Here is a 22,379-nt window from a genome sequence, read left to right as displayed (position 1 = left end):
TGTGATGCATGCAGCAAACTATAGTCTACTTAAACAAAAGAGGTTTTTTGTACTGTGGCAATACGGAGCTCACATATTTGAAGGAGCAATCATATGTGAGAAGGAAGAAAATGGCGACTCAGTAAACTATTTGCTTAGGATCACACAACTTGAGACACGTTTACAGGTCAAGTACATAGCAGTTAGATCGAGTAGATTAAGTTACTCGGCCTGCAGGTCTTGTAAAATTTTATGATCTTTGGAGCCCCGAGACAAAACTACTCTAATTTCCTTTCTCTGATTTAATTCTGGGGAAGTTACTCCCACATTTAGGAATGGTAGGTGATTCTTAGCAGCAGAGCTGTACCTTCAGTTCTTTCAATTAATGTTTGCTCAGAAGCCTGGCTAAATCCTGCCCCAACTCTACTTTTAATGAACCTAAATTAAAAAAAAAAAAAAAAAACCACTTTGCTTTTTTTATTTTATATTAAAAACATTATAAGAGGGTAAAATAAACCTTTTAAATGTGTTCCAGTATCTGGCAAATAGTCTTATTTTGGAATACGGAAAAGATCCCTTGACGCCACTAGCAGTTTCCTCAGATCAGAGAAGAAGAAATTATATTAAGGTTGCTAGTCTGATTTCTTCTCTAGTTGTTCATGGTACAAGAAGTATTCTACGGAGCAAGGATTTGAAATGACTAAGTGTTTGAGAATGGTTAAAGTTCTGTGTAAATTTCAGGTGTTCTTAATTAAAACAGTTTCATTTCGATTTGGTTTTAAATCCCTGGCATAATGGCTGCTATACTGAGTTTAGTTCATGTTTTAACTTCTCTGTCCTCCATATGAACCAGTGAGGAAAATGAATGCTGGTCATTTTTTTTTTCTAGAGATGTTACCATGACATCGGGCGGACACTGGTCTACTCCAAATAGAAAGGAGCATGTTATTTTTTACAAAGACATACCTCCTGCTGCACCGCTATGGTCCAGGCTCCGCTTCTTCAATCCACGGGATGCTATCATAACAGGAGTTATCACAGAGAAAAGCCATCGCCAAGGAGATATGGGCCGCAAAGTGCCTGCCAAAAAAAAAAAAAAAGAACATTTATATTACTGGTTTACTTGAATAATGACTATTTGGTAGGCTGCTACTTCCGAAATAAAATCCACCACCCAATTTCAAACGAGAGAAGAAGCATGCAGGTTTTCTTAAGTGCCAGGAGGCCATCTGGTTTTAGCATACGCAGCTCAGCAAATGCTATATAGTAGGGGTTATTTCAGTACGAATCAAGTCCAATGATAAGGAAACTACAGTCTGCATTTATTTTATAAGTGCAAGTGAATAGCCTGGTAAGATGGCCAAAGGGCACACTACACTCCAGCTCCAGGTCCTCAATGAAAAGTCCTGCAGCATCCTGAGAGACAGAGGTTGCCTTTACAAAAAAAAAAAAAAAAAAAAGAAACCCAACCACACCACACAACAGCTAGTCTGTGTAGATGCCCTGGTCTCCACAGCACTGTGCTGAGCCTCTGTGAGGAGACTCGACTCCCTGCGATGATTGATCACAGCATAAGCTGTTGCTGAGGCCAGGATTTTGGCTAAGAAGGAAACACTTTCCCCATTTGACGTGGTTTAGGGGGGGGCCTGGATAGCTAGAGGCCTGGTGCTTAGGGAGTGCAGGGGGATATCCTGTGCAGGGGGATGTCCTGCTCTTACGACCTAAACAGTTGGCACGATTCATTGTTTTTTGTTGGGAACTGTACCTGGGTGTGTCTCTATTCCTAGTGACACTGATATAGTGGGGGCCCAGAGGACTGAGCCTGTTAGTGAGTGATGGTCCACCTCGGTTACCTGTTAACATGGTGGGCCCTTGCTTCTCTTCTCGTTCCCTCCTTTCAATTCTAGGGTGACGGCACTGCTGGGGAGACAGTACTGCTCAAGGTAGGTGTTCGCTAGGTGGTATCCTCCCCCGCCTAGGACACTGCAATGAAACAGTTTTTGGTGTTCTTTGTTTTATATGTAGACCACAGGCCTTTAACAGGCCAACCTTCAGGAGAAAGGGGAGACACAAGCTGATGTGTTGCATTGGTGTGTTCCTGCGAAATGGGGAAATACAGGACTTTCAAGTACAGTTGTGACACGTTTTATTGTACTTCACAGTACACTTACAATGAATGTTTTCTTTGGAGTAATGTAGAATGGTACTGATGAGAGTTTACACATACATGAAGATACACGGGGACCAGAGCCCCGCACTCGGCTCATTATCCCAGATGGTCTCGGGCCAAGAAGGGGGACTCTATATTCACCTCCATTATTAAGGGCACAATAGTAAAAGTTCTTACAGGGAACATCCATGGCCATAATAGTTACAAAATAGGTGTACCTTGTATCATTTCTTTTTAAGCGCTACTCAACTGACATTGAAATCCATCAGATGTGTCTCCTGTAGAAACTTAATGTGCGGAAGGTCTGTAAAAAGTAGAGAGGACAGATCTATGTCGTAACATCTTCATCTGACACCAGGGGTTTGCTTATATGGGTGGCCCAGGTGGTTATTTTCAGCACCCATATTCACACTCCGATGTTGCGGTGCAACTTTTCATGACGCAGCTTATTACCAACTCAACAGGGGGCGCCTTGATAGATTGGTGCAGCAGGATTAGAGTCAGAGACCGCATGACAATATGCGGGGGGAGGGTAGAACGGTTGATGGCTCTTGAAGAGCGAACGTCCCTCCTACACTACTGTCTTTGACAGGCCTGGATGTCTCATTAGTCAGCACCCAAGCGAGAATTAACACCACCTTATTTCATTACTTGCAGGCACTACACAAAAACAGTGACTGGCCGGTGGACCAGGTGACTGTTCACATTAATAATATCAGAGTTCCCAAGTTTACCAGGGACATATCAGCTGAGCTAGAACAAAAGCCCACCAAGGAAGAAGACCTGGGACCCTTAAGAGTATGCTGTCCGGCAAAACTGCAGGATTAAATGGTGTCCCTTCAGAGGGAGATCACCTTTTCTGGGTAGAACTCACAGAGAACCTCTTGGGGGCAGACGAGGACTCGAAACATCAATGTAGGCTCTGACTCAATGAGAGAAGCCCCAGTCCTGATGATACAGAGGCCAGACAGGAACCCTAATAACTTGGGCTCTTAGAGACCTCGCTTGATGATCACTGCGGCTATCAAGGTATTGGCCAAGACTCTGGCTAAAAGACTTAACTGAGAGCTGGCTTCTCTGGTCCATTTGGACCAGTGTGGCTTCATCCCTGGCGTAACACCCAAATAATTTAGGCAGATTTTAACACGTCACAGATATGGTGGCAGATACAGAACTGGAGGAGGCACTGGTTGCACTAGACATCAAAAAAGCTTTTGATACATTAGACTAGGTTTGCAGTATTGCTCTGTATGTGATGTGGACAGACGTTTGACTGGTACAAGTTACTTTATGCATACTCGATGCCCAACGTAAAATCTGGGAGTTGTGTTTCAGGACAATGGGTAATAGAGCGAGAGAGACACAGACAAGGCTGTCTTCTTTCACCATTGTTGAATGTCCTGTCAGTAAAACCACTTGCTTTTAGACTCTGAGACCGCATGAGGGTTTGGGGAAATTGTAGTGGGGGAATGCCCCGCATGTACTCTCGATATACGCTGACGATACTTTGCTTTTCTTATCCCGTCCCACAGAGGAGATCCCAGTCCTGCTGTATGAATTCCACCTTCTTGGGAGCATGTCCAGTCTGCAACTCAAAAAGCGCAAGACTATTATTCTCACTGGCAGCATATGCCAGATTCTCCATGAGAAGCTGCTGAGTTTAGGACTGGGGTGGGAAATTGACAAATTTCACTACATGGGTACCCAGATAACACACTCACCTGAGCACCAACATGCTTTTTAGAGGAGTTGGGATGGAGGCATTGGCAAAATTCTGGAATAACAGTCACAGAAATGGGTCGGTGGCGCTGGCAAAAAAGGTCCTTCTCCCCCACTGTCTTTATACCCTCCAAAATTCGATTATCACAAGCCATGCTCAAGCTGAAAGGTGCTTGGTATGTGCTAGTAAGAAATGCATGGTGCACCTAGCATATGTTAAGAAACAAGACAGATGGTGGAATGCACCTTTCGGTTCTGGAGTTATATTACCTAGTGACAAGGGTCCAGCATGAATGCAGTTGTGTGCAGAGGAAGATAACTAGGAAAAGATGTTAATGGGTGGTGGGGGGGGGAGGGGAGGGTGCAGGGGAGAGACAGAAATGTTCCCCAGTATCGGATACAGGGGACACACCAAAGCATCAAGCTCCCTGCACTGGTTATCAGAGTAGCTGCTGCAGCATGGGACATCACCACCGTTCGAGATGCCCACATCTGCAATAGATTAAATGTTCTGAGATAAAGAACAAGGTCTATCCCTGGAGAGATAATGCTTCACATTAGGCAATCTTATACTTGCCGAGCAGATATATAACTTTTACAGATGCCTCATTGTCAGTAGAGGTCAATTCCTGCAATTCACTAAATAAAGTAACATGGATAGACACTCCAGTGTCTGCTATGCTGGAGACACTGGGGGGGGCGGGTGCTAACTGGTCTCTGTAAGCACTGAAAGGGAGAGTGTAGCCCCAATGGGGGTTTGGTTGAAGTTGGATGAGGGTTTGGGTTAGTCCCTTTTTGATAACGAGGGGCTGGCTGCCCATTCACTAGTACACACAATGACTCGCAGTTCAATCTGTCGCATTTTAACATACTACACCTGATGTATTTAACCCCCAATGAGACTAAACAAAATCTTTCCACAACGGTCCTCAGCCTGCTTTAAATGTGGTACAGATAATGCAAACTTCATACATATGTTTTGGGAGTGTAGGCCAGTACAAAGCTATTGTGAGGAGGTAGTGGAGACCCTGTCAAGAGTGACACATATAACTGTTACACTCTCAGTGAAACAGCGCCTGCTGGGACTCCTGCTGGGACTCCTGCTGAGATCCGAGAAGTTTGAAGTTAGCCACCTTAGGGTTGGTTTTAGGATAAAAGCATAAAGCAATCCACGGGATCTCGGCAAGAGTGCCTTCACACAAGGTCTCAGTCTCAAAGATAAGGCTGAAAGAGACGACAGATTGGACACTGGCTGAAGAGAAGCACCTGAAAGTGGTTAGAAGTAACAACAAAGCAATGTATGAAATGACAGAAATGATCCATATGCTTTCTGCTTGTGCAGTGCCCTTGTCTGGCGAGAGGGTGTGGCACTCTGATGAGCCTGACTGACAGCCGCAACATATTCTGATGGGCCTGGGAAACAGATGGCAGGGATGGGTAGGGAGGGCAGCAATTGCAAAGTGGGGGTGGGTGATGTTGATGGACATTGTAAGAGTGACCCAGATTTTGTGTGATTATTGTTTAAGGGTGTAGCACCTGTCTGTTACTTACTTGACTTGTGAACGCCAATCAACTGTTTGTAAGCGCAGTTATCTTTCAGTCTGCTACAGATGTCACGTGGTATGCTAAGGTATAGTATGTTATTGTTGTTTTCTTTGTCATACTTTTTTGTTCTATAGCTTCAATTAATTTTTTTTTTACAAATTGCACATTTTATTTCTACATAAATTCTTAGAATCCTCACGCAATGCTCTTCTCTAAACTGAAAAATTTGCATTAGCCGACATACTACTACAGTAAATATTATAACAAGCTATGAAGATGGAGTTGGAATTCCTCTCCCACCCAAAAATATGTGGATTTAAGGGACATACTGATGCCACTAAATCAGGGATATTCTAGATTTAAAAAAAAAAAAAAAAAAAAACACACACAACACCAGAACGAAGGTTAAACGTTTTTCACAGAGCTTTCAAAGGATGCTTTAATGGTTATTAATGGGTACATTGTAGAAAAGTTGTCCTGCATTGCAAAGAAAAGATTGTTTGTGATGAGACCACTCATTTATTTATGCAGCACTCTGAACATCACCTTCTACATCTAAGAAACGGATAGGCATTTGATACCATCTGAATTAACTTTCGGAAATTACATTTTATTTCAGTATAACATGATAAACACTGCATGGACACATTTCAAGTTACCTAAAATATATGAAGTTTGATCTTGCACTACCTAGTTACTCCAGTGAAAGTAGGCGCCATTATTTATAAGCGGATCAGGACCTAGATGCGTGATTATCACATATGCACACAGCCCGTTTCAAGCGCTATTCTCGCTTTTATCTAGCATTCCATTACAATGTAAGTACTAAACGTCGGCATCACTTGTTAACATGGGAAAGCATCACAAACCAGTGTACAAATAACTTCGACAAGAAAAGCACTAAAACGTTGCCACCCACTACTGAACCACATGACTCAGTCTATATGGACTGCAGAGACACGAGCAATTAGTAAAGTTATGTTGCAGCTTAGCAGTTTCTTTAACTACAGCCCAACAACCAAAACAGAAACCATTGCAAATAAGCATGCTATGCAGCACTCACTGTACAACATGTATACTTAGTTAAAATGGCTAAAACAGACAGTTTGGCGTGCTCAATAAACGGCCGTTTAGAACATCAGTAGTTCAAGACCAAATATGATCATATAACTCAAGTCAAAGTTGAAAGCAATTCAATTTTTTTGAAGTTAGGAAGCATATGGAGCTCTATGATGAAAATTACGTAACACAGGTACTTATTATAAAGCATTGTTTTTTCCCTAAATTCTATAGTATTTACATAACACACTATATGATGTTAACGGTATGTAGGTAGGCCCTGGCACTACAGATAAAACAGTGCTACAGTCGAGGGAAGTTTTTATTAAATAAAGAAATCCCATTTTTGGCTCTGGGATGAGCCACGCTCAACCCAAGTGTGGTATGAGATGGAATGGAAGACCGTGTTTATCAATGCATGTAAAGCAGGAAGGAAATACAGATTTGTGCTACAAAATTACACATTCATGACAAGTTAGTTCTAAAACTAAGCTAGTTACGTGCATAGTGAGGCATCCTTATGTGCTCATCCTGCTGTACTGTCTTTCGGTAATAGTAAAGAAGCAGGTTCTCAGAATTTAGAAAATCACAGAACATTCTGCTGGCTAAAGATTGTTTAGTTAGGGGAGTCTCTAATGGGTAGCTCGCCAGTACCATGAAAGCAGGTACCTAAAGTGTAATCCATTAAGGTACTTAAGAGGTCACTTAGCAAGAAAAGGACAAGATTATCTTTGAATGTGCTAACCCAAAATGGAAAGTGCATATTTCATAGAAAATCATGCATTTGAGAAATTGACCTGTTGATCTTTAAATACAAAGGGACTGAAAATCCAAAACATAATTTAAACTGCTCTTTGAATGACGGTTCATTCCGAGCTGTGGAGATTTATGACCTTTAATATTTCCTTTGTGCCAGTTGACACTTCCAGCTGTTATTTTTCATTAGGCATGTAGAGGGATTTCATGGTTTTAAAACATTTCTGACAGCGCTGTTAGTAACCCCGTTTTAGGTGTCGGTGTTTTTCTAAATTATTAGATTTCCTGCAACCAAAATACTGTAACCAGAACACAGACTACCACAATATCATGGAGGTAAGGATATAGCGGTAAACTTAGTTCAATTTACTTTCTTAACCCCACATCTATTTATAATGAAGTTCTACGTAGCTTCCAGGCATATAGATGCAGTCTAGAATGGCACATCTATACGTATCTAAATATGTACCTGCATGGTGCTGTATTATTCAATATTTTGGATATATTTTGTTGTCACTCAGATGGTGTGACATATCTGGGTGGCACTACTACTAGTAATCCTGCAAGGTGTGGTCAATACTGTGGTTGTCTCTGATGCTTTCACTACTGCAACAACTTTCAAAGTCAGTAGCTCTGTTCGATTTTCATCAATCAGATTTAGCTCTCAGTATAGAAAAAGATGGGACACCCCAGGTTTAGCTCTTATGCTGCTGACAAAATATGAGTCAATACATGCTTAGAGAAAGAAGAAGTTGTAGAAACGGTCGTTTTTTATGACATGATTACGGATTTTCTTATTGGATGTATTGTTTTAATGTGACCTCTCCACATTGTCATTCCCACTATTCATTGTTTTAATGTAGATTTTTATTTATAGTTTTATGGACGTTTACGTGGTATACAAGCACAACATTGCATTATTTTCATGTAGATACACACAAGATTCCTTGACAGCATATGGTTTGCTCCTTGAGGTTGTAGTTAAGCTTAACAAAATGTATTTAAAAAGGTATTCCGATTGGGCAGAACTTAGATAGAAGCTACACATCAGTTTTTGAATATACTGCAGTTTAGTGTAATTAAACAAGCCTATACTTTGTCAACACAGCTAAATAAAACATCCAACCGAATGCAAATTTATTGGTGAAACCTCACAGGGAGAGGCAGATTTTAGAGTTCAAAAGATAGTCAGCCTTTGCAAAGGCATCACAGACTTTATCAACATATCTGGTGAACCAAGTAACATGCTGCTCAGAAGAGATTGTATATGATCTTAAACTTAATGTGATTGCCCCCATGTATTAATTTAGTCTTGGTATCTTGAAAGCTAATGAAAGAAATAATTTTTCAAGAAGAAAAGAGTAAATTGTCACCCTTACCATAGTAAGTACTTGCAGTGATGGACACTATCCAGAAAGATAAAGATATGCATATTATCATGCACAAGATAACTATGTTGGTCATCATTTTGATATACTCTTTGTAGAGGTCGTCCTTACAGTAGGTCATGAATACCGATGAGATGATCACCTAAGAGTATAGAACAGAAATAAACAGGAAAAATAATCATTTTAGTTAAAACCTTATATGACATACACGAGCAAAACAAAACTTCACATTATTAGAGTAAAGAAAAACATCACACTTTTTGTGCACGAGGGGGCTGTAGGAAATTGGGATTTTGGCTGAGGTGGGAGCTAAACCTTCTTAAGCAACAAACATCATCCCTGTCAAGGTGAACTACATAAAGTCACTAAAGAAACCTGTATGTAATCCTCTAGTAGCTTGGCACCACACCGGTCAGGCGTAACTCCTTTACTTGGAGGCAATGTGTTGTACTTATGCAGCACACAGGAACTAATAAAATGAAAACACAATGCAAGAAAAATCCCACACCAATTCAAATCCAATCAGTAGAACCTGAGTTATGAAGTTTTAGTAAAAAATAGTGCCTAAAATATCAAAGGGCCAACTACAGACATCTAGTCAGGCAAGACGGGGGGCAAAATCCAAAAGTTATGGCCAACCACAAATGATTTTGGTTTGGATACAGGAAGTGGACTAGGCACGGTTTTGGCTTACCTTCAGACTTAGAGGAAATTTTGAAGAAAAATGTCTGAGCAGGTAAAGTTCAGCGAAGCAAGGCAGCCGACTGTGTCCAAAGAGGAGTAGTCCTCTTCGGGGAGCCGTGGACAAAGTTAGGGTGAAGCTTTCTATGTTTGCAATTGGTCAATTTTTGGAAGTCAAAAGTCTCCAATGGGATAAAGCTCAGGCTATAGATGAGGGGGGCTCTGAAGCAAAAAAAAAAAAAAAAAAAAAAAAAAATGCACCACACCTCTCAGAGAAACTACTGAGCAGGATTTGCTGCTGCTGAGAAGAATGTAACAGGAGCTACCACAAAGCCAGGTCGAATTTTCCTTTCTCTCCTGCCCAGGTTCTGAGACGTATGGGATGTCAAAGGACTGATGTCAAGTTCTTTGTGAGTGTGCTGTGGGCAGCCCCTCTGAAAGGCACGCAGTTCAGAAAACAACTCTGATCCTCCCATTCTGTCAAGAGAGACCATCCTGCCAACACTTAGCCCCACTTCGTCTCACTGTCTGGGAGGAATACACAAAGGCCAACTGCCACTCTACCCACCATGATGTGACCCAGGATGCAGGCAGCAAATGGTGAAGACAACAGAAAGCCAACTTTCAAAAGAGGGATTTTCAGAATCGTGACTTAAAAATAAATAACAAATAAATAACTTTAGCATAAAAAAGGATTTTAAGTAACAATCCTTTTGACACCCAGCATGACATTTCTACTTTTTTCCAATCCAAAGTTAGAGCATTATTTTTTAATAAACCTGCTTTTTGAGTCAACCTGCTTAATAAAAGGAATACCATAAACAAAAGTAACAATGCCTAAGCATCACCTCACAGTAAACAGCTTGCGGCACTAAAAAAAAAAAAAGTATGTAAAAGAAGGTTCTGCTTATCCAGGCATTCTCTGGATATAAAACAAGCAGCAGGGCCGAGCCCACCCCGATCCCAGTGTACACTGGAGGAATGGTAGTACCACTCTAGAACGCCAGTGATGGGCAATGTCTCTCTTCACAATAATGAGGCCCAGGCCAACACTCGGTTGAAAACAGCAACTCCCTCCCCAAGTGTTCAGCAAGCTGAGCAGGATTATTTTCAGGTCTAAGGGAACTGACCTGTCCAAGACTTGGGAGATAGTGCAAATGTGTGACTAGTATGTTAGAATGACTGGGCAATCCCAGACCATATGAAAATGCCCAGTGGGTGTCAGCACCACCAGCAATTCGGTGGTAGTGTACCTCTCATGCCATGTAGGGCTATAGTGTACGTGGTGAAGATATTTTAATTGAATGAGGCGGAGCTTCAATTATATTGGTCACACAGTAAAATTTATAGAGTATGTTATCCTATAGAAGAAGGAGGACTCGCAGTAGTGAAAAATTAGTTTTATACTACCAGGACTTATTATAAAAAAAATAAATAAAAAAAACATTTATTAAACATGGCTATATATATATATATATATATATATACATACACACACACACATATATACACACACACACATATATATATATATATATACACACACACACACACACACACATACATACATACATACATACACACACACAGAACCAGGGCTGTTTAGGGCCTACCGGAGGGATGGCTATAGGGGAGGTTTAGGCATGACAAAAGGTTTGGTTTGCCAGGCCGAAATGACAGTTTAAAACTGCACACAAGCTGCAATGACAGACCTGAGAAATTTAAAAGGCTACTGAAGTGGGTACCACAATAGGTGCTGCAGGCCCAATAGTAGCATTTAAATTATAGGTACTTGGTACAAGTAGTACCACTTCCCTATGAACCTAAAAGTAAATAGAAATGCACCAATTGGGAGTAAGCCGATTTTGCCATGTTTAAAGTAGTGAGCACAAGCACTTTAGCACAGGTCAGAAGTAATAAAGTGCACAGAGTTATAAGGCCAGCAAATATAAAGTCAGAAAACCGGAGGAGTGCAAGCAAAATATTCATAGGTGACTCTGCAGGGAGGGTCAAGTGCAACAGAGGCAGTTCCTACAAAAATATTAAAAAAGATTATCTCTCTCACTCCTACATAAGTGGATCTTTTTACTTTGATAGGTAGCCATGGATAAAGTAAGCCAACAGTGTACTTAGGAGTCCATTAGGTACCTAAAGTAGCAGTTCCCCTTGAGGTTCTTAGGAAATCTGTGCTGCCCTTTCCAGATCACAGGCAGCAGTCTTAAAAGTAAAAAAAGAGCATAATTCCTACATCAAATCATGGCCGAGTTGCAATACCTCACAACCACAACATGTTGCACTCCCTTTATCATAAGCTATGGGGATAGGAACATAGCTTAAGAAGAGGTTTGTTGCCAGGTCAAACAAGGGAGACCTCACTGATGCTAGTATTGCCCTTGAATAATTTCTCAGGGGAGGGAGGAGGAAGTGTTTAAAGGAAAATAACACACCAATCCAGATGCTGGCACACTTGCCACAGGCAATGCTATCCTATCAACGTGACACTTTGGTGCACCACTGACTGATAAAGTACAGTGTGATGTCAACACCAACAGGGCTGAAACAATCTTTAAGAGTTGCCCTAAATAGGGCATCCTAGCACCAGATACAGTGAAAAGCTATTCCTGATTAAGAAGCAATGGTTTTAGGCTTTTTTTTTTTTTATAATGGAAAATAGCCATTGAGGGAGGGGACAGTAAGACAAGAGATGTGAATACCAAAATAGGACAACAAAGGAATGTTCACAGATTCTGAGGATAGTCAAGACCAAAGCACCCAGCAGATCTCAGGACTTAACCTAGATTTGGAATAGCATCTGAAAATAAACTGGTCCTAGAATATTCCAAGTTAAGATCATTGCCTTAAATAAAACCCTTTTGTGAACAGGGAGCCAAAAGTCACTTAGCTGGTAAGAGATGGAGTGATGCCTACGCAAATCCAAGACAAGGTTGGGTGGCCACATTGTGGACTAGCAGAAACCAGTAAATATAATAATATTTTGGCAGAGCAAGATAAAGACGGTTGTCATAATCTAGTCTGAAAGTGATCATAGTATGAATGACCGTTTTACAGCAAGTAAAAGTTAGGAAGTCCAAGATCTTTCTAAGTGACTCGAGCATTGAGATGTAGGAAGCCTACAGAAGGACAGATCATGGTTAAATTGGAATCCGAGATTTCTAGCTGTGGAGTTAAAAGTAGGAAACTGTCTCAATTCAGGTGGCTACCAAGCCAGAGACCAATTGGTATTAGAAGAAGAGATTCCTGTTTTTTTTTTCCAAATTAAATTAGTTCAGATATTGCCAATTTTGTGTCGCCTGTATTAGATAATATAGAAAAGCCAAACTGTACAATCTGTGTCAGAGGAGCAAGAAAGTCAAAACCGTGGGTCTGAGCAACAGGCCCAGCGAGAGACCACAAATTAAAAGGAGTGCAGACATACATCATCAGTGCCACAGATTCCCACAGGAGGTGTATATTTTTACATAAAAAAAAAAATATATATATATATATATATATATATATATATATACACACAACCAGACACTTCTTGATCTAGCAGTGTGTGGACTTAACATGTTAGCGCTCTCCTTCTCTTTAGCAGACTCCATCAAGCACGAAAGGCACCACTTGAAAATTAATATCCTCCTGTTAACTGTACCTTTTCTAACTTAATGGCTGACCAGATTTTGCAGCAGTACTGTGGTCAGGCCAGAAAAACCCAAAACAACAAGGCAAAGTATTGAAGGCAGCCACAGAGCAAGGTTTTTCACTGTACAGCTGATATGATATCTTGGTTTCGAGAAGTACAGATCAGTACATCTTTGAAGGACTAACAGGTGATTCCTGGGAAAAACTTAAGTGTGGGTAAAATGAAGAATGTTTAAAACATCACAATCACAGAGTTAGTTCTAACAGCAACAGTGACATTAAAGATGACCATGTTTCTGGACATCACTTTCGCTCCTGTCCCCAACAGTGTTGCCACTCTCCTCTCTCCTTGATGCCATCATGTCTTCCTATCTCCAACACACTTTTTTTTCTTTCTTTTTCCTGCTATGTCCAATTCCGCTCTGTGTGTTACTGCACCGTGTCCTGCACTCTCCTCAGCCATGCAAGACTACTGGCCAGCTCCAAGAGACTGAGGGCCAGATGTAGCAAACGTTTTTTTGCATTCGCAAACGGTGCGAATCGCAAAAATCGGCCGTTTGCAAATGCAAAAATGCCTTTTGCAATGTATCAAAGGCATTTGCAGCGTGAAAATAAGGTTTTGCTAAAAATGTTATTTTTTGCGGGTGCGACGTGGTTGTGTCGCAATCTGCGTTTCACAAATAGCAACATGAAATACCAAATGGCTATTTGCACATCGCAAATTGAGAGCTAGAATTGCGAGTCGCAAATAACGATTCTGTAAATCATGTTGCTATTTGCGAAGCGCAGATTGCGACACGCAAAACCACGTCGCAATGCATCAAAAATTCGCAAATTGCGAATATTCACAGAATGGCGTTTTGCACATGCAATTTACCACGAATTGAAACCAGGTGCAAAATATAAAAAGACGCCCAAAATGATTCAGCCTCTTTTCCACAATGGCTGCACTCTACATGATGGCGATGAGAATGAGGATCTTGGCAGGTTTGAGGAGAGGGAGGAGGAGACAGGAGCGCATTTTTAGGGTGCGCATAACCCTTTTTGACCAGACTGAGGAGGAGATTTATGAGAAGTACAGGTTGAGCTCAGCCATGATACTTGACCTGCTGTAGCGCACAACACGCAGGACCAATAGCATACCCACCCATTATGCTCCCTGCTCCTACTAGCCTCAGGGAGCTATCAAGGGGTCATAGCAGCAGCTGGAGGGGTATCACAGAGTGCCTTCTCTAGATTGTTCATCACATTTCTCAATGCCATGCTTAGCAGAATACACCAGATTCCCCCACAGGAATTACAGCACACTAAAATCACATTCTACCAGATAGCACAGTTCCCACATGTCCTAGGTGCCATAGATGGGACCCATGTTGCAATCTGTCCACCATCGGCCACAGAGTATGTGTACCACAACTGTAAAAACCAACATTTAATGAACATACAGGTGATATGCAATGGCTCCTACATCATTACGGATCTCATCGCAAGGTAACCAGGGAGCACACATGATTCGTACATATTCCGCCACAGCAGAATTAACACAAGACTGCTAGCTGGGGGATTTGGTGAAGGCTATTAGGTAAATTGCCACTTACAATGTTGCATTGATGTCAGTGTGGCGTCAGAGGGCACAAGTACTCATTTTACTCTCGGTTGCTTCTAGGAGACAGTGCCTACACAGTGCGCACCTATAACGCCTACCTGCACCCTGCAACACCAGCAGAGCGGAGGTTCAGTTCTGCACACAGTGCAACCCGTAATGTGGTGGAGCGCACTTTCGGGCTGCTGAAGAGCCGCTTCAGGTGTATTCACAAAAGTGGAGGCACACTAGAGTACCGCCCAGAGACAACATGTAAAATAATGGCCACATGTGCGATCTTGCACAATATAGCAACCACCACGAGCATACCAGTGGAATTAACGGAGCCAGACTCAGATGAGGAGGATGATGATGATTCCATACCACCCCTTCACCCAGCAGACAGGACCAGTGCAGCAGAGGGCAGGCAGAGGCGTGCTGACATCACACACAACCATTTCTGAAGTAATGAAAACACAACCTCAACAATATGTATTCCGGTAGTCAGCATCTTTATTACCTTGACCTCAGGTAACATATGTGTCAATAGGACATAGCTATGCACTATAGACAGACATGAGCGATTAACAGTGTCACACTATTAACATCATAGTATAACTGTATTGCTACATGTGAAGGTAGTCCCCTGTAGCCCTCAATGTCACTTCTTACGTCCACGCATTGCACTTGAGTGCGCAGTGCCCTCGCTGGCACCTCCTGTAGCGGGGTCAAAGGCAGTACTGTGTCTGGAACAGCGACGCCTAGGATCCATCACAGGGACTGTTAGACTGCTGAGGCTAGAGGACTCCTCACTATCCCCAACACCCAGTTCATTGGTTGTAGCTCTGTGTGCTGTCTGCTTTGCATCCAGAACGTTGGTTAGTTGCACCAATGCCTGTGAAACATCCCAACAGCAATGTGCAGTCTCCACCTGTGCGACAAGCACGCCGTGATATCAAGGCAGTTGAACTCACGAGTCGATTGACGGATCTGCAGAACCCATTGAACATTCCCATGAATTGGTAATGGCGCCTGCGATGGTTGACACGCTCATGCTTCATCTCAGTGCGGAGTCCCTTAATGGCGTTGGTCAACTCCTTTGTGTTTTCTGAAGCTTTTTGCTGGCTCTCATGCAACGACTCCAACTGCGTGTGCAGTACTCCCATATTTTCATGATGAGACTTCAACTGCCTGTGCACTGCACCCATGTTATGATCAATTGACACCAACTGCCTGTGCATTAACCTCACGTGTTTGCATTGGCGCTGCACTTTCAGCATGGATGCTTCAAGGCCACCGAATATTGATGGGCCCTCTCCATCTGTGCACTGTCTGCCTGCTTCGTAACACCTCCTGACGGGAGTTGACTGACGCTAGGGCAGGGATTGCTGCCTTCCTGTGGATGTAGCTTCTTGGGGTGGTGTGTGGACTTTATCCGGCATTTCGTCTGAGTCCATGTTCAGCTCTGGGAGAGGTAACACCCTTGCCCTGCGCCTAGTTGGTGCAATACTCAATGACTCACTGGTGTTCAAGTCAGACTGTGGCTGTGTTTCAACATCTCCCACATATCCACAATCTGCTTCGGCAGGGCCTGAGACATCTGCAACGACAATGTGCAGCATGTCATTTATGGATGTACCACAAAATGTTGCACAATTTTAATATATGTACACTTACATCGTATCACTGAGTTGTGTGTGTGTTGTTCCTCTGTGTGGCTATATACTTACTTGCTGTCTGTGTGTTATTTGCAGGCTAGGGTTGTGGACTACCACTCCCATAAGGCATTGGTGCGTTGTATGCAAGATGTGGCTTGGACTACTTGGGCATTTGTACACGCACATATGGGGATACACATCATTACTGTCCTTATCTTTGCTGGTGCTGGGTGTGCCTGAGGTGTCAATGTCAGTGACCCCACTGACAGCTTCAGGGAGCAGTGTAGACTCCACCTTGTCCTCCGGTGGTGTTGATGGTGGGTAGGTGGATGGTCCTCCTCCGGTGCTCCTTGCCTCCTGTAGCCTGCTGGCTACCCTTTCTTTGGCACAGGAATGCAGGTTATGCCACCTCTTGCGTATCCACAGAGCCCTGCGCAGTACCCACTGCGCATATTTTTGTCTGGATTTCCAACCAGAGTTTCCTTTTCTCATTTTCTGGCACCTGTAGTAAGCTCTTTCCAAACAGTCTGCCCTGGTTCCCGACAACCTCTTCAATGAGCACCTCCAGTTCCTGCTCACTGAATTTGATCTTGCACTTTGTCTCACTTGTCCTTCTTCCCATCATTGGCCATGGTGCAGTTTGATCCTGGCAGGCTCACTAAGCTGGCTCCCTAGTGCTGGGCTGCGTCTCCCTGCATGCTGCTGTGGTTGTGGCCCCTGGAAACAGCATGGGATGACTCACTTCTTGGTCGTGATGTCATCAGGCTGTTCTGGTTTGCCGTTTTCGCAATTTGCGATTTTCAGATACCGAATCGCTATTTATTTTGCAATTCGGTATTTGAACCTCGCAAATTGCGTTGGCAAATTTTAAGAAATCCCTATTTCGACTCGCAATTTTGATACATCCCATTTTGCATGTCGAAAATAAAGATTTCTTAAAATTCGCTATTTGCGATGTGCAAACCAAAATCTTGATACATCTGGCCCTAAGAACACAAAACACAAAGATCTGCAGCACTCCAGATTGTGCTGCAAAGTCATTATAAAAGAGCTAACAGATTGGTACAGACAAGAGCAGAGCGCCCAGATTGTGTGGATGACCAGTGATTTAGATTAGACAACAGTTCCCCTGCCCATGTGGCATGGCCTACCTAAAACAGGACGAGTGAATGCTAGTAAAGTCCGCTGGATGGAGTAAAATGAAAAATTTAACTTCAAATAAACACAGGCTGTCTGTGCAGAAAGAGACTAATCTTCACATATACATTTTTGTTCCAATGAGCCTGCAGTACCAATGCAGTAGGGGGAGGGAGAGAGGGAAGAAAAAAAAAAAAAAAAGAAAGAAAGAAAGAAAGAAAGAAAGAAAGAAAGAAAGAAAGAAAGAAAGAAAAAAAGATTAAAATTGTTCTAATAAAAAAAAAAGAAAAAAAAAACAAAAGTCACTTTGTCCAAATAGTAAAGTCAATACTGTTCTCATAAAGACACTGAGCAGCCACCTCATTCTCTATGACAATTCCAGATACCTATCCTCTGATCTACCTTTGTGCTCAATACTTTGGCTTTTTAACATGGTGTGCTATTTTTCAGCCAGAACCCATGGCTGGAAATATGGGCCTTTAATGCAATTTTTCAGGATGTTATTCAGAAACAGAAATATAGTTATAGTGTAATTATCAAGATAAAGTAGATTTACTGGGAGTTTGGAACTAAAAACCTGGCAACACTGAACTGGTCTTATTTAATAAAAAACAAACAAAGATTGGTAAATCAAGAAAAAAAAAAAAGAAGAAGAACACACACCAAAAAAAACACACACACACACACAATTTAGTGCCTCAATCGAGTGTCCAGGATTTACTGTTGGTAGCACTGGTAATAATCACCTTCCTTAGATCAGCAAAACAATTTTAAATTGCCACTACTAGGGCCAAAACGGTCACTTATGAAGAGAGTGTGCTTTTTAGGTCAAAGCCTACCAGACATCACACATGTCTGGTTTGCCAAAGGCATCTTGGGAACATTCAGAAAGTTTCCTAGGGATGCATTCCGCCCATTGCTTATAATTGACTTTGTAACTCACATTTTCTGGCAATTTGCTGGCTTTTTTTGTTTTAGGCTTTCCAGAGTAAGTTCATCCGTCCCAGGGAGCAAAGCCTTTTCACACTACCTCTCCTTGTATTTTTCCACGAGTGCTCCTTTCTGTAAACAGGTCTGTAAAGTTGTTCTTATGTCACATTTGCTGCATGTTCAAAGACAGAGGTCAAATATCAGGCTCATTCTTCCGAGGGTGCAAGGTGTTTACTCCCCAGCCCCCCCCACCGACTTCAAAGTGAGACAATTTATGTGACAATCTTGCTGGACCAGCAGGGGGAGGTGACAGGAGACTTTTTTTTCTAGCACACAACATTCAAATGAACTGTGCAAGTATTTGTAACTGTATAAATGTATTAGTAAAACTGTATGTCTGTGCAAATGTAACTCATGTCAATTGAAATGTGTTGTCTGTAACAGCAGCATGCTACCACTCCATGCATACTCCACTCTTCGCCACTGCACTCCACACTACACTACTGCACTGTACCATGCAACACTAATCTAAAGCATTGTACGCTGCTGAATTCTATGCCGCTGCACTCTACGTCACTATACTCTCCAACACTCTACACCAGTTCACTCTACGTTACACCACTCTACACAACTTCACTCTATGCTACTCCAAAGCAGACACTATACCACTCTACGCTGTGCCACTCTCCTCTCCACCATTAACCTTTAGCCATGCTGAACAGCAGCCACACTGATTTACAACATGGCTAAAATACACTTCCAAAGTCAGTCGCTCTTGCATAGCTGAGACCTATTGCCTTTGCTAATTCTACAACAGCAGCCAAAGTAAAAGCAAATCTCCTCTATTTTAGACTCAAGCTGAAAACCGCTCTTTATTAATAATTAAGCATCTACAAGCCTTTTCTCCAGATACTGTTAGGTTTTAAGATTGCGTCTTCCTGAATCACCAAGCATTATTTGCGTATGAGTGTTCTGTAAATAAATTATAACTAAAGCATATGAAGTGGTAGGGCAAATTTTGCTCATCATATGAAAATGTGACTTTTTTTTCCTTCAGTTTTTCCTGGAAAGGGTAAATGATCTCATAATGCTAGAGACTTCACCTAGATAAGGAAGGTGTGTCATCTATGTGATTACCCACTGTGTAACTTGATTCTCTTAGTCCGGTGTTTGAACCCCCTCTGGCTTTTCACTGATCTGTTATGATGCTATGCTGAAGGGAGAGTATCTTATCTAAATAATTAGTCCAAATTATGTTTTGCCAATTCCCTATTATGTGTGTCAATATTTACAAGTTTAGATATGATGGAAAACCACTGTACAATGTGGTGACAGCCTTTGCCACTCTGTACAGGGCTTTGTGCTCTTGATTCAGTGCAACATTTGTATAGTGAATACCCTTCTTCAAGGAAATAACTGGAAAGCAATTTGGAACAGGGTTTTAAAAGGAAACTGCTTCTACTTAAAGTAGAACCTTCACTTTGGGACTTGAAAGAACTACTGATCAGAAGAGGCACAGAAGTTGTATCATGGGCCTTAATGCAAACCAGTAAAACAGGACAATCCGCTGTGGTTGGACAGCAAAATACAATTATAACTGGGGATGGGCGAGCCTCGCAACCATGGGCCCTGGAACCACTGCACCCACTACACTAACCGTGACTATACCTCTGCCTACCAGGTAGGGAACTAGGCAGATAACTTGACACTAAATATTAGCTCTATCCTACTAAATTCATCTGTGACTATTTCACTTCAGCGTTCCTTAAAAGAGAACTATAACAAATTGGATTATTAGTTGAGAGAAGTGGAAGTCCCTTTATACTAATGAACACCGTCATTGACATGGTGAACCACAAATTCACTAAATTATCCTGTTCTTAACCTTCTGGCAGCTTGGCACAAAACCATCAGACTTAAAATCAGGCAATGAGTAAAGTATTTATGCAGCACACTAACAGTAGTAAAATAAAAACACCACACAAGAAAAATCTCACACCATTCTAACTCAAATAGGGTAAATTTTAACCAATCAGTAAAATGGGAGATGTGCAATTTTAACTAAAAGTAGCATTGTAGGCAACTGAGGTTCTTTGCCAATGACCTCCCACCTATATATTTTTTTGCCCCTATTTGAACTGCTAGATGCTGGTTTTTGACTGTGGTAGTGCACTGGGGCCTGCTAACCAGGTTCCAGTGCCACTTCTCTTTCTCCTATAAAGGTACTGTTTGGAAAACACAATTGGCAAGGGCTTTACCATCCATGTAAGCCATAATAAAAATGGTACCAAGGGTACCCAGGGCAGGGACGGTAAAGGGGTCACCAGGACTGCAGCACCGATTGTGCCACCCTGTGTGAACCAAGTAAAAGCAAAGCCTGCAGCTGCCACGTCAGCTTGCACGAGCACCTTGTCTGCTCGAGTTCAATTCTGCCCACATCCAGTGCAGGCAGAGTCTCTTCACTGCCTATAGCACAGACCAGTGACCCCCTAAAAGACAGGCCTCCGAGGAGGCAGAGTGCACTGTCTTACGAGTGTGGACATACATGCACGAACATATATGGTCCTGTGGCAGCATTTTAAATTTAATGCCAACACAAGTGACCGGCAGTCCACAGGATGATATGGGCTGGCACCCTGGCAGTCCCCAGATGTCTAGCTCTATGGTGGCCCGGCCGATTAACCCCATGTTTTGTATCCAACACTGCTTTTTAAACCGAGGATGATTCTCATGCCCAGGATTAACTAGCATGTACCCTGGTGACGTCCTTAGAGAATGCCCACCAAGATACCAGCTTTACCCTGCCTTGGCGGGGTCCCCTGAGCTATTTTCCGCCAAGACAAGAGTCTGCCCTCTTGCTCGATGTGCTAACTTTTTCCCGATGACAGAGACAAAGGGCCCGGGCAGGAAGGAGGCAACACCTCCTCCCTCCCATGAAGGCTACTGCAAGGAAATGCCTCCTTGGCATGGTTACCCCCTGACTTTTTGCCTTTGCGGATGCTAAGTTTTGATTTGAAAGTGTGCTGAGGCCTGCTAACCAGGCCCCAGCACCAGTGTTCTTTCCCTAACCTGTACTTTTGTTTCCACAATTGGCACACCCTGGCATCCAGGTAAGTCCCTTGTAACTGGTACCCCTGGTACCAAGGGCCCTGATGCCAGGGAAGGTCTCTAAGGGATGCAGCATGTCTTATGCCACCCTGGGGACCCCTTACTCAGCATAGACACACTGCTTGCTAGCTTGTGTGTGCTGGTGAGGACAAAACGAGTAAGTCGACATGGCACGCCCCTCAGGATGCCATGCCAACCTCACACTGCCTATGCAGTATAGATAAGTCACCCCTCTAGCAGGCCTTACAGCCCTAAGGCAGGGTGCACTATACCATAGGTGAGGGCACCAGTGCATGAGCACTGTGCCCCTACAGTGTCTAAGCAAAACCTTAGACATTGTAAGTGCAGGGTAGCCATAAGAGTATATGGTCTGGGAGTCTGTTTTACACGAACTCCACAGCACCATAATGGCTACACTGAAAACTGGGAAGTTTGGTATCAAACTTCTCAGCACAATAAATGCACTGATGCCAGTGTACATTTTATTGTAACATACACCGCCAGAGGGCACCTTAGAGGTGCCCCCTGAAACCTTAACCAACTACCCGTGTAGGCTGACTGGTTTTAGCAGCCTGCCACACACCAGACATGTTGCTGGCCACATGGGGAGAATGCCTTTGTCACTCTGTGGCTAGTTACAAAGCCTGTACTGGGTGGAGATGCTCATCACCTCCCCCTTGCAAGAACTGTAACACCTGGCGGTGAGCCTCAAAGGCTCACCCCCTTTGTTACAGCACCCCAGGGCATTCCAGCTAGTGGAGTTGCCTGCCCCCTCCGGCCACGGCCCCACTTTTGGCGGCAAGGCCGGAGGAGATAGTGAGAAAAACAAGGAGTCACTGGCCAGTCAGGACAGCCCCTAAGGCAACCTGAGCTGAGGTGACTGACTTTTAGGAATCCTCCATCTTGCAGATGGAGGATTCCCCCAATAGGGATAGGAATGTTGCCCCATCCCCTTGGGAGGAGGCACAAAGAGGGTGTAGCTACCCTCAGGGCTAGTAGCAATTGGCTACTGCCCTCCCTGA

At 42.9% G+C, this 22,379-nt stretch overlaps 1 protein-coding gene across 3 annotated transcripts in view; it reads right to left on the bottom strand.

Annotated features, from left to right (window-relative positions):
• TMEM19 (transmembrane protein 19) overlaps nt 1–22,379 on the bottom strand; it is a 547,743-nt gene that overhangs the window by 114,875 nt on the left and 410,489 nt on the right. For all 3 annotated transcript variants that reach the window (XM_069228349.1, XM_069228347.1, XM_069228348.1), the window contains 2 exons: nt 8,608–8,758; nt 946–1,059 (listed from right to left, as the gene is read on the bottom strand). In XM_069228349.1, the coding sequence (XP_069084450.1) occupies nt 946–1,059; nt 8,608–8,737 (244 nt within the window). In that variant the 5' untranslated portion in view covers nt 8,738–8,758. The remainder of the gene's footprint in view (nt 1–945; nt 1,060–8,607; nt 8,759–22,379) is intronic.

Source organism: Pleurodeles waltl, chromosome 4_1, assembly GCF_031143425.1.
Source record: "Pleurodeles waltl isolate 20211129_DDA chromosome 4_1, aPleWal1.hap1.20221129, whole genome shotgun sequence".
Lineage (NCBI taxonomy): Eukaryota > Metazoa > Chordata > Amphibia > Caudata > Salamandridae > Pleurodeles > Pleurodeles waltl.
The sequence above is the reverse complement of the archived record's forward strand: the minus strand, read 5'-3'. Positions and strand labels throughout refer to the sequence as shown.